This window comes from Nerophis ophidion, linkage group LG05 (genome assembly GCF_033978795.1).
Source record: "Nerophis ophidion isolate RoL-2023_Sa linkage group LG05, RoL_Noph_v1.0, whole genome shotgun sequence".
Lineage (NCBI taxonomy): Eukaryota > Metazoa > Chordata > Actinopteri > Syngnathiformes > Syngnathidae > Nerophis > Nerophis ophidion.
In genome coordinates this window covers 80,616,661-80,628,933 of record NC_084615.1, presented here as the reverse complement: position 1 = coordinate 80,628,933, position 12,273 = coordinate 80,616,661, and the positions used below count along the sequence as shown (strand labels likewise).

Here is a 12,273-nt window from a genome sequence, read left to right as displayed (position 1 = left end):
ACAGTTTGTCGATACATCCGTAAGTGCAAGTTAAAGCTCTACTATGCATACCAAAAGCCATTTATCAACAACATCCAGAAACACCGCCGGCTCTCTGGGCCCGAGATCATCTAAGATGGACTGATGCAATGTGGACTGATGTGCGTGCCAACCAGCAATACATCATCAGAGAGGGTGTTCAGCATGGTTAGAAAGATAGTGACAGAGAATAGAACAAGGATAGACGATTCAACCCTAAACTCACAACTTTCCTGCAAATTAAATTTCACAGATGCTGCCCATACCTATGCTCCTTCAAAGACTGTGCTACTGGCTGCAAAGCATTGCACTTCAAATATAACAATGAGTAGAGTGTTATGGGTGTGTATATGTGTAAATAAATGAAGACTGAAATTCAAGTATTTATATATATATATATATATATATATATATATATATATATATATATATATATATATATATATCCATCCATCCATCATCTTCCGCTTATCCAAGGTCGGGTCGCGGGGGCAACAGCCTAAGCAGGGAAACCCAGACTTCCCTCTCCCCAGCCACTTCGTCTAGCTCTTCCCGGGGGATCCCGAAGCGTTCCCAGGCCAGCCAGGAGACATAGTCTTCCCAACGTGTCCTGGGTCTTCCCCGTGGCCTCCTACCAGCTGGACGTGCCCTAAACACCTCCCTAGGGAGGCGTTCGGGTGGCATCCTGACCAGATGCCCGAACCACCTCATCTGGCTCCTCTCCATGTGGAGAAGCAGCGGCTTTACTTTGAGTTCCTCCCGGATGGCAGAGCTTCTCACCCTATCTCTAAGGGAGAGCCCCGCCACACGGCGGAGGAAACTCATTTGGGCCGCTTGTACCCGTGATCTTATCCTTTCGGTCATGACCCAAAGCTCATGACCATAGGTGAGGATGGGAACGTAGATCGACCGGTAAATTGAGAGCTTTGCCTTCCGGCTCAGCTCCTTCTTCACCACAACGGATCGATACAACGTCCGCATTACTGAAGACGCCGCACCGATCCGCCTGTCGATCTCACGATCCACTCTTCCCTCCCTTGTGAACAAGACTCCTAGGTACTTGAACTCCTCCACTTGGGGCAGGGTCTCCTCCCCAACCCGGCGATGGCATTCCACCCTTTTCCGGGCGAGAACCATGGACTCGGACTTGGAGGTGCTGATTCTCATTCCGGTCGCTTCACACTCGGCTGCGAACCGATCCAGCGAGAGCTGAAGATCCCGGCCAGATGAAGCCATCAGGACCACATCATCTGCAAAAAGCAGAGACTTAATCCTGCGGTCACCAAACCGGAACCCCTCAACGCCTTGACTGCGCCTAGATATTCTGTCCATAAAAGTTATGAACAGAATCGGTGACAAAGGACAGCCTATATATATATATATATATATATATATATATATATATATATATATATATATATATATATATATATATATATATATATATATATATATATATATATATATATATATATACATACATACATACATACAAGTGGGAGAACTTGCAAAATAGCAAGGTGTTCAAATACTTATTTTCTTGACTGTATATATATATATATATATATATATATATATATATATATATATATATATATGTATATATATATATGTATATTAGGTCTGCAAATCTTTGTGTGTCCCACAATTTGATTCAATATAGATTTTTTTTTTTCAATTCAACACGACTCTCTATTCAAAAACGATTTTTTCCCGATTTAAAACGATTCTGTATTCATTCAATACATAGATTTCATCAGGATCTACCCCAGTCTGCTGACATGCTAGCAGAGTAGTACATGTTTTTAAAAAGCTTTTATAATTGTAAAGGACAATGTTTTATCAACTGATTGCAATAATGTAAATTAGTTTTAACTATTAAACGAACCAAAAACATGACTTATTTTATCTTTGTGAAAACATTGGACACAGTGTGTTGTCAAGCTTATGAGATGCCATGCAACTGTAAGCCACTGACACTTTTTTTAAATTATTATAAATGTCTAATGATGATGTCAATGAGGGATTTTTAATCACTGCTATGCTGAATTTATAACTAATATTGATACTGTTGTTGATAATATTCACTACTTTTGTTTTGTTCTGTGTGGTGTTTGTGTCTCCTCTCAATTGCTCTGTTTATTGCAGTTCTGAGTGTTGCTGGCTCAGGTTTGCTTTTGGAATTGGATTGCATTGTTATGGTATTGTTCTGTATTGTTTTTTTAGATTGATAAAAAAAAAAAAATTTAAATAAATTTTTAAAAATGAGAATCGATTCTAAATCGCACAACATGGGAATCACGATTCATATTCGAATCGATTTTTTTCCCACACCCCTGAAAAAAAAAAAAAAAAATATATATATATATATATATATATATATATATATATATATACTCTCCCCCCGACCCCCAATCTCCCGAATTCGGAGGTCTCAAGGTTGGCAAGCATGGGCCGGGGTTTGATTGATTGATTGATACTTTTATTATTAGATTGCACAGTACAGTACATATTCCGTACAATTGACCACTAAATGGTAACACCCCAATAAGTTTTTCAACTTGTTTAAGTCGGGGTCCACGTTAATCAATTCATGGTAACAACCTCCCATTCTCAAGGCGGACACTCTAACCACTATGGCTGAGAGAAAATGTGGTTATAGGAAAACATGCAAATTTACTTCCACTGCGTCACCAAAACTTCCGAGCTCCTCCTCTTACTCTAAAAAAAAAAACAAAGTCTCAAATTTCTCTTCTCTCTCTCTTCCTGTCGCCCACATTCCTAAACTGTTATTCCCCGTACTGCATCTCTCCATGAAAAAGTAAGCCTGGTAAGCATATTTTTCTTTTATTTCACACCTTTCTTTTCCTTACATTTGGATGTGGGAACTTATTGTGTGATTCCCTGCTGGAAGTGTAGTGAATAAAACAAGGGGCTTTGGAATGCACATCTGCTTTGACTAACAATGTTTTTCCTCCTGTGCGCAGCTTCCCCACCATGGATGACAGGACGTCAACACCAACCACCACTTCGGAGGTCACAAGAGGACAACAGAATGCGGACCTTAAGGTGTCGCCGTCCAGCAAACCTCTTCATCGCTTTCTCCAAAAGGAGCCCCAGAGTCTCGGTGTAATAAATCCCTCGAACTCAGTCTCAAACTCTGGTAAATAGTTCTTGCAGATCAGATGCTCTTCTCACCACCAGGTTGCCATCGGGATCTGTGGCTGTGCAGAGCTGATCATGGGATGCATCTTGTTCAGGGAAAACGTGACAAGCTCCGGTGACCTCTACGTTCCTTTCTGGCAGGGAGCTCTGGTATGCAACACTCATTTGCGGTGCTGAGGTGCCAGTGATGGGCAAGCTACTTGGAAAATGTAGTAAACGAAGCTACAGGTTACTCTGCCTTTAATGTAACTAAGCTACAGGGGGAGCTACACGCCAAAAGTAGCTTGCTACATTTAATGGCATTCAGCCATTACTATTAACTATCTGTCATTTAACTGGGGACACCTTACAACTACCTGTAGGGCTCCTCACACCCCACTGTATGTATTTTTTTTAGTTTGCCTTCTCATTGGCCCACCCCTATAATGTTATTCAAGTCCTTGACCTACAGTAAAAAAAAAAAAACAACATCTTTCTATATCTTGACCAAAAAAATGACTTGTGTTATTTGGGAATATCTGATAATTATGTGCAGTACAACTTTTCATGAACTCAACTCACCTTAAAGGCCTACTGAAATGAGATTTACTTATTTAAACGGGGATAGCAGGTCCATTCTGTGTCATACTTGATTGCCATATTTTTGCTGAAAGGATTTAGTAGAGAACATCCACGATAAAGTTCGCAACTTTTGGTCGCTAATAAAAAAGCGTTGCCAGTACCGGAAGTAGCAGACGATGTGTGCGTGACGTCACGGGTTGTGGAGCTCCTCACATCTGAACATTGTTTACAATCATGGCCACCAGCAGCTAGAGCTATTCGGACCGAGAAAGCGACAATTTCCCCATTAATTTGAGCGAGGATGAAACATTTGTGGATGAGGATATTGAGAGAGAAGGACTAGAAAAAAAAGGTGATTGCAGATGTTATTTAACACATTTACTATGATAAATGTCAGAGGGGTGTGGCCACGGGTACGTGTGTTGACCCAGTGTCTCTGAGGGAAGTCACGCAACTGGAAGCTCCGCTGATGTCACCGGTAAGAGCAAACTTATTACCACCATTTTCTCACCGAAACCTGCCGGTTGACATTTGGTCGGGATCCATGTTCGCTTGACTGCTCTGTTCCATAGTACAGCTTCGCCTTCGGGAATTTTAAACAAGGAAAAACTGTGTGTTTGTGTGGCTAAAGGCTAAAAGCTTCCCACCTCCATCTTTCTACTCTGACTTCTCCATTATTAATTGAACAAATTGCAAAAGATTCAGCAACACAGATGTCCAGAATACTGTTTAACTATGTGATTAAAGCAGACTACTTATAGCTTGGATGGGTCTGGAAAATAATGTCCGCTACAACCCGAGACGTCAAGCGCATGCGTCATCATACGAGTCATCATACCGCGACGTTTTCAACACGACACTTCGCAGGAAATTTAAAATTGCAATTTAGTAAACTAAAGCGGCCGTATTGTCATGTGTTGCAATGTTAATATTTCATCATTGATATATAAACTATCAGACTGCGTGGTGGCTAGTAGTGGCTTTCAGTAGGCCTTTAATGCAGGGGTCACAGACACGCGAGCCAATTGCGACCCGCGAGGCGTTATTTTGCGGCCCCCACCTTCAATATGAAAGTTTATTGTAAGTGCGGCCCGCAAGTTTTATATGAATGGCGATTGACAGCGTTGTGTTATTTGGGTCCAAAATGGCTCTTTCAAAGTTCTGGGTTGCCTACCCTTGCGTTAGTGGAAAAGCGGCAAATGAGTGAAAGCGATAGACGTTGCCATGGAGACGAGGGTTTTCTTACGTACCTGGCTGCAGTCACACCGCGACACCTGTCCGTCAGTAATAACAGTCCCCGATAACCTGGACCAACTCAAACCGTTATTTGTTTTTTTAAATTGTTTAATTAGCATTGCCTCACACGCTGAACATTACATATATTTCTATATGAGGCTGGATAAAACTGCGGGAGCCCTCACTTTTTTGCGCTCGCTATCCTGGTACTTCCAGGCTGTTATCCGCTGACCGCCGTGTTGCTGTAGGGAGGAAAAGCGGAACGACACACATTGCGGAAATAACATTATTCCCCGTGCGTCTGCTAAATACAAATATATTCCACAACCCCAAACATGTCTTTTTCAAAGCCTGCAGTGAAGAGAAAGGTTTGTGATGAGCAAAGACAATTCCAGGAAAAGTGGGAGATGCAATAATTCTTTGAGCACAGGGACCCCCCGACGTGTCTTATTTGCATAGAGAAAGTTGCGGTGCACAATTTGAAATGTCATTATACAACTAAACATGCTGAGGAGTATGAAACCTTTTTTTTTAAGAAATATTTTCTTTCGTCCCAGCCTCACCCTGACTCTGCATCCGGTGGCCCCCAGGTAAAGTGAGTTTGAGACCCCTGCCTTAAAGATCTATTTCATTTTGTCATGCAAGAAACCCACAATAATTAGTGGCCATATTTAGACAAATGTATGAGTTTAGAGAAAACAATGCCCAAAACCTTACTTTTTACTTGTTTACTCTGTGAACCAAAATTATAACAGCTCTCTTCATCTAAGACACAAATTTAGGAACACACATTAAGTAATTACTTTAATGATTAATTATAAATATATTAAATTAATAATAAAATGTGAAATAATTTAATCATTAAATGTAATTTTAGCTTATGTTAATCACACATTTAATAATATGTGTATGTATTTAAATCTAATTATAATCATATAGTCCATTTAGTTCATTGATGTGGATTCAAACTTGCGACAGATTACGCCAGCTTCCAAAATCCAGGCAAAAAAAAAAAAAAAAAAAATATATATATATATATATATATATATATATATATATATATAGGTTAGTGCGTCTGCCTCACAATACGAAGGTCCTGCAGTCCTGGGTTCGAATCCAGGCTCGAGATCTTCCTGTGTGGAGTTTGCATGTTCTCCCCGTGAATGCGTGGGTTCCTTCCGGGTACTCCGGCTTCCTCCCACTTCCAAAGACATGCACCTGGGGATAGGTTGATTGGCAACACTAAATTGGCCCTAGTGTGTGAATGTGAGTGTGAATGTTGTCTGTCTATCTGTGTTGGCCCTGCGATGAGGTGGCGACTTGTCCAGGGTGTACCCCGCCTTCCGCCCGATTGTAGCTGAGATAGGCGCCAGCGCCCCCCGTGACCCCGAAAGGGAATAAGCGGTAGAAAATGGATGGATATATGAAATACTCAAGTTCGTGAATTGGCTGTAAATATAGTCTTCCCCTCTTAACCACGCCCCCACCTCCTGAAATCGGAGCTCTTAAGGTTGGCAAGTATGGTTTACAGCCACACAAAGTCGGACAACTTCAACACCACACGTAATGTGTAATTCCAGGTCGTTACACTAGGATTTACCTGTCAAATGTGTGCTTTAAGGCAGGGGTCAGCCACACAAAATGTTGAAAGAGCCATATCGCACTAAAAGTACAAAAAACAAATCTGGCAGGAGCCGCAAAAAATGAAAAGCTGTGTATGAGTCTTATAGTGAAGGCAACACACGACTTAAGTGTCTATATTAGCTGTAAAAGCCTACTATCATAATGACTGTGTCGCAGGCTGAAGCAAATCTTTGCTGACAGAAATACTCAGGTGAGATAACTCCTGGAAATGACTGGCTTTAAATGGCCAAATGTATAGATGTGTGTGTCTAAGCTAAAGGAAATGGGAGGCTGTCTTCTTTTAATAGATTTATTACAATCTTTGGCAAGCTGGATAATGTTTGCTGTGGTCTGGAACAAAATGGTACACAACTATCTGAAAAGCAGCCAATATTACATACAGATAATGTGTCATGAGACATGCAAATATAAATGATATACAAAGAGGATACAAGTAAAGGAAATTAAATGAGCTCAAATATAGCTACAAATGAGGCATAATGATGCAACATGTACATACAGCTAGCCTAAATAGCATGTTAGCATAGATTAGCGTGCAGTCATGCACTGACCAAATATGCCTGACTGGCACGCCAACAAGTCAATAACATCAACAAAGCGCACTTTTGTGCGTTCACGCACAGTATAAAACGTTTGGTGGACAAAATGAGGCAAAGGAGTGGAAGATTTTACATATAAACAAACTGTTGCGTCACAGTCCACACTGTAGCGAGTTCAACCACCGGCGAAATAAGTAGGACAAAACGATGTTCACTAAATACTCGCATCAGTGAAGCATGCAGTGGGCTTTCTAACAATTGGGAAAGTTTGTGTAAAATGTTTTGATCCGCCGCCCGGATCATACATTCTTTGGTTTTGAGTCCCTATTGTGTATCTTCTTTGTTCTTGGACTCTTCTGATTCTTAGTTGGTGCACTTCCTTGTTTGTTCCATTACCATGGTTTCGTATTTGTTCCACCTGCTATTTTTGGTTGACGCGCACCTGTGTTTTGATTTCGGCCTCTATTTAAGCCTGCCTTCTCCCTTTTCTTCAGTCTGGATTCTTTGTTTGCTCCATGCAACAATCACGTTGATTTATCGTCGATGTAAATACTTGTGCTAAGTTACGCCTTAGCTTCTTGTGCGCTTGGCACGTCATTTTGGACTCTATGCTAAGTTTTAGCTTAGCTTACCATGCGTTCGGCAAGCCTTTTCTTTTACTGTTTTGTACCAGTGTTCGTTTATTCTTTGTGTTAAACCAAGCTCCTATCTGCAATTCCTGCCTGTCTGGTCCTCGTGCATCCTGGAGTGACAAAACGCGCATCCAAAATGTGTTTCCAATGTGATAGTAAAATATTCCCCCCCCCCCCCATCTTTTGCTATTTTCAATCCTTTTTAAAAAATGCTCCAGGAAGCCACTAGGACGGCACTAAAGAGCCGAGTTGCTGACCCCTGCTTTAAAGGGATTAAGAATCCTAATTCATAAATATTACTCATGAAATGCTGTTATGTTAAAGAAACACTACTAAAAATATCTATTTTACAGACAAAGTTTAGTTTAGTTAGTTTAGTCTATATTTGAAGGGACAATGCACAGAAACATTAAGCTCAAAGACAGATATTTTCTTTGACAGATTATAACTTAATAGCTAATTTCCAGCTGCAGTCCCTGGCCACCTAAATTAAAGGAGTACTAAAATCATGCAATAAAATTATGACAATAAAATCATACCATATCATGTAATCAAATTAAGAAAAGTCATAAAAGGCCCTTTCATTGACACATAGTTCATTTACATCATCACACAAAGACAATACATGCTCTTGTTCACATCTGTCATTTGTTAAAACAACCATGATTTTAACACACACCTCACAATTTCAAACAAAAATGCTGTAATGGATAAATATAACACACATTAAGTTGATGTGTCGAACATAGTGGCCACCTTATTGACCGTGTCAGCAGTTTTGATTGCTCCAAAGCCACTTTTTAACTTCAATTGTAAATGAAGAGTAATCTGTTGGACTTTTCAACTTTTGTTGTGAGGTCCTTCCATTCCTTTGTGGCAGGGGTCAGCAACCTAAAATGTTGAAAGAGCCATATTGGACCAAAAATACAAAACAAATATGTCTGGAGCCGCAAAGAAATAAAAGCCACATTACATACAAATAGTGTGTCATGAGATATAAATAGACATGCATGGCCCTGCGATGAGGTGGCGACTTGTCCAGGTTGTACGCCGCCTTCCGCCCGATTGTAGCTGAGATAGGCGCCAGCGCCCCCGCGACCCCAAAGGGAATAAGCGGTAGAAAAAGGATGGATGGATGGATGGAGATATAAATTGTATTAAGAGGACTTAAAGAAAACCAAATGAGCTGAAATATAGCTACAAATGAGGCATAATGATGCAATATGTACATACAGCTAGCCTAAATAGCATGTTAGCATCGATTAGCTTGCAGTCAGGCAGTGACCAAATATGTCTGATTAGCACTCCACACAAGTCAATAACATCAACAAAACTCATCTTTGTGCATTCATGCACAACGTTAAAAGTTTGGTGGACAAAATGAGACAGAAAAAGAAGTGGTATAAAGCACGTCTTAGAAAGTTATACATGTAAAAAAAACTACAGTGAGTTCAAGGACCGCCAAAATAAGTAGGACAAAACGGCGCTCGCCAAATACTGAATCAGTGAAGCATGTTTTTTAAAAACAGTGTGCTTTATAACTTTTAGGGAGGTTTGTGTCATGTTTGTCCTCCTGCAGAAACCATATTAAAAGAAAAATGTTTTTTCCCCTCATCTTTTTCCATTTTACATACATTTTTGAAAAAGCTCCAGAGAGCCACTAAAGAGCCGCAGGTTGCCGACCCCTGCTTTATGGCTTTATATGAAAAGGCTTATAGTGCAAAAGTTGTTTTACATCTGGGTGCGCTACACCGCCCCCTGGTGGAGGCTCATATGTTTCTAGTTGTCACAGCAGATGTAAACTGGACAAAGTGCTTAAGTGGCGCTGGTGCAGTGTTATTTAGGATTCGATGGGCCATTCGTATTGATGCTAATCTTTGTTACAGGAATATACACATGATCCCATGCTTACATCTCATTGTACAACATGAGAATGTTTTAATGGGAACTAAATGTGAAGTGAATTATATTTACATAGCGCTTTTCTCTAGTGACTCAAAGCGCTTTACACAGTGAAACCCAATGTCTAGGTTAGATTTCTTCTATTTTTAAACCAGTGTGGGTGGCACTGGGAGCAGGTGGGTAAAGTGTCTTGCCCAAGGACACAACGGCAGTGACTAGGATGGCAGAAGCAGGGATTGAACTTGCAACCCTCAAGTTGCTGGCACAGCCGCTCTACCAACCGAGCTATACCTAAATGTGATCTCTGAAAGGGTACAAATTATTTCCGAAACAGGCCGCCCACCCAGACATACAATACTAGTACACAGCTCATGAAAAACAACATGTTTTGCTATTGTCATTGTAAGTGGGCCAAAACACTATTATTGGAAAAATAATCCCTGCTGTTGTTTGATTATAACAATAAGAAATGTAACTTTATTTAGTCAGGTTTGGGACAGGTGTGCTGCAGGTGTGGGCCACGGTGTGCACGTCTGACGTCGCTCACATGTGCACCACAGGATGCTCAAGGAGTTTTTGCATTTGCTCACACATGTGAACAATGAGAGGGAACATTGGTGATGTAGCTCATTGGCTAGCACTGCTCCAACATTTTTTCATCTGTGTATATTTGGGGGCTCCTTGGTTTGAAGTCAGCTGGAGTGAGCGGGTGTCCATTGTTGGAGCAGCACTGAGTGCAGTAACATACATGTTGTTCAATGAACTAAGCATCGGTATCACTCTGATACGGCATTAGCTGGTATCATATGATAACTGTACACGTGGTTTTGTTTCTGCGCTTATTTCTTTTTAGTTTCTCACCTGTGGAATCTTGTCGGTCTACACGGGAGCATGTCCATCCAAAAAGATGGTAGTATATTTTTTAGCATTTGTGATCATGCCAGTGGCAGCAAGTGTAAATTGTGATATATCCCCCCCCCCCCCCCCCCCCCCCCAGGTGACCGTCTGTCTGTCCATGTACGTGATGGCCATCCTGGGAGTCTTCGTGTCTTGCGGTTATAGGATACACGGCTTTTTTTTCTATGCCTTTATCATCTGGCAATCCTTAGCGGACCCCGTGGGCTACAGCAGAGTGGTAAAGGACATTTTACATTCAACACATTTGCACTGGGCTTGAAATCCACATCTCTCTCCTCCTGTTTAGATGCAACTTTTTGCCCTGGAAGGCATTTTGTTCACGTTCTCCGCGTGCGTGGCGGTGATTCTCATCTTCTTGTCGGTGGTGGCCCACCGGGCTCTCAAATCAACAAACACTCAGGTAAGTGTCTAAATTAGGCTGACCATATTGTGAAATCCCAAAAAGAGGACACACATATGCGTGCCAAGGCCGGGACTAGGTGAACATTTTCCGTGCTTGAGCTTGCTTTATAAATAATATATTTATTTAAATTCAGCATTTTTCTCCTCTGTTGACAGCAATGTGGGCGCTAGGAATTTTCAAAATGGGGTCCCATGGACCCCATCAAGTCATAAAAATGGGGTTCCACAGTACATTTTTGGGGTCCCACTTTTTTGTAAGCACTTTGTAAACAAATGATAAACGTATGCATTGTCCTGTTATATCTCACATTATATATTGTGTTTTGGAAAAAGGTTGTCATAAATGTTACTTCATTCATTAAAACAAATAATATAAAAAGAAGAAAAATGTGTATGCATATGTAAATGTTTTCAGTTATAAACATTAATCCACTTTCTTCTTTCCTTCATGGATCTAAACTTTACCGCTGCTTGTAGTTTTTTTCTATGTTTTTATTTGATAAATTGTAGGTGTATTTATTTCAGTATAAAAGTGTAAAAAGTGTTTTGCTTGGGTCATGAAATGATGATAATGGTGTGCCAGGGCATACATACATTTTATATTTAACGCTTAAATCTCTGGAGTCTATTTCAACTTCAGATCTATTCCTCATTTCAAAATGTTTTTGTTTTTTTTATGTTGTTTTATTGTTTGTTTTCCGCCCTTTTTGTCAAACAAAGCTGTTTTTTATTGGAAAACACAAAATATGCAAAATCTTCCACCAAAAATATTTTTTCAAAGTGGAATATTTGATGTGACGTAATCAGGGTTGAGGTGGGGGGGGGGGTAGGGGGTAGCGGGGGTGTATATTGTAGCATCCCGGAAGAGTCAGTGTTGCAAGGGTTTGATTGATTGATTGATTGAAACTTTTATTAGTAGATTGCACAGTTCAGTACATATTCCGTACAATTGACCACTAAATGGTAACACCCCAATAAGTTTTTCAACTTGTTTAAGTCGGGGTCCACGTTAATCAATTCATGGTAAAGGGGGTTCTGGGTATTTGTTCTGTTACGGTGCGGATGTTCTCCCTAAATGTTTCTCATTCTTGTTTGGTGTGGGTTCACAATGTGGCGCATATTTTTCAACAGTGTCAAATTTGTTTATACGGCCACCCTTAGGTGACCTGTATGGCTGTTGATCAAGTATGCCTTGATTGACCGTCTTCTCTCAAACTACCTCGCTCTCTCTGTCTTTGCCCCTCCCTCACAAAACG

General features: G+C 40.6%; 1 protein-coding gene across 4 annotated transcripts in view; it reads left to right on the top strand.

Moving 5' to 3' along the window:
- The window catches only part of LOC133553668 (membrane-spanning 4-domains subfamily A member 15-like), a 41,348-nt gene that overhangs the window by 2,449 nt on the left and 26,626 nt on the right, over positions 1–12,273 (top strand). For 2 of the 4 annotated variants that reach the window (XM_061902137.1, XM_061902140.1), the window contains exons 1-6: positions 2,774–2,839; positions 3,006–3,147; positions 3,223–3,333; positions 10,551–10,607; positions 10,695–10,832; positions 10,902–11,015. In XM_061902137.1, coding sequence (XP_061758121.1) covers positions 2,832–2,839; positions 3,006–3,147; positions 3,223–3,333; positions 10,551–10,607; positions 10,695–10,832; positions 10,902–11,015 — 570 coding nt within the window. In that variant the 5' untranslated portion in view covers positions 2,774–2,831. Of the gene's footprint in view, positions 1–2,745; positions 2,849–3,005; positions 3,148–3,222; positions 3,334–10,550; positions 10,608–10,694; positions 10,833–10,901; positions 11,016–12,273 lie in introns of those variants that run through there. The other 2 variants (XM_061902139.1, XM_061902138.1) reach the window with 2 other exon arrangements.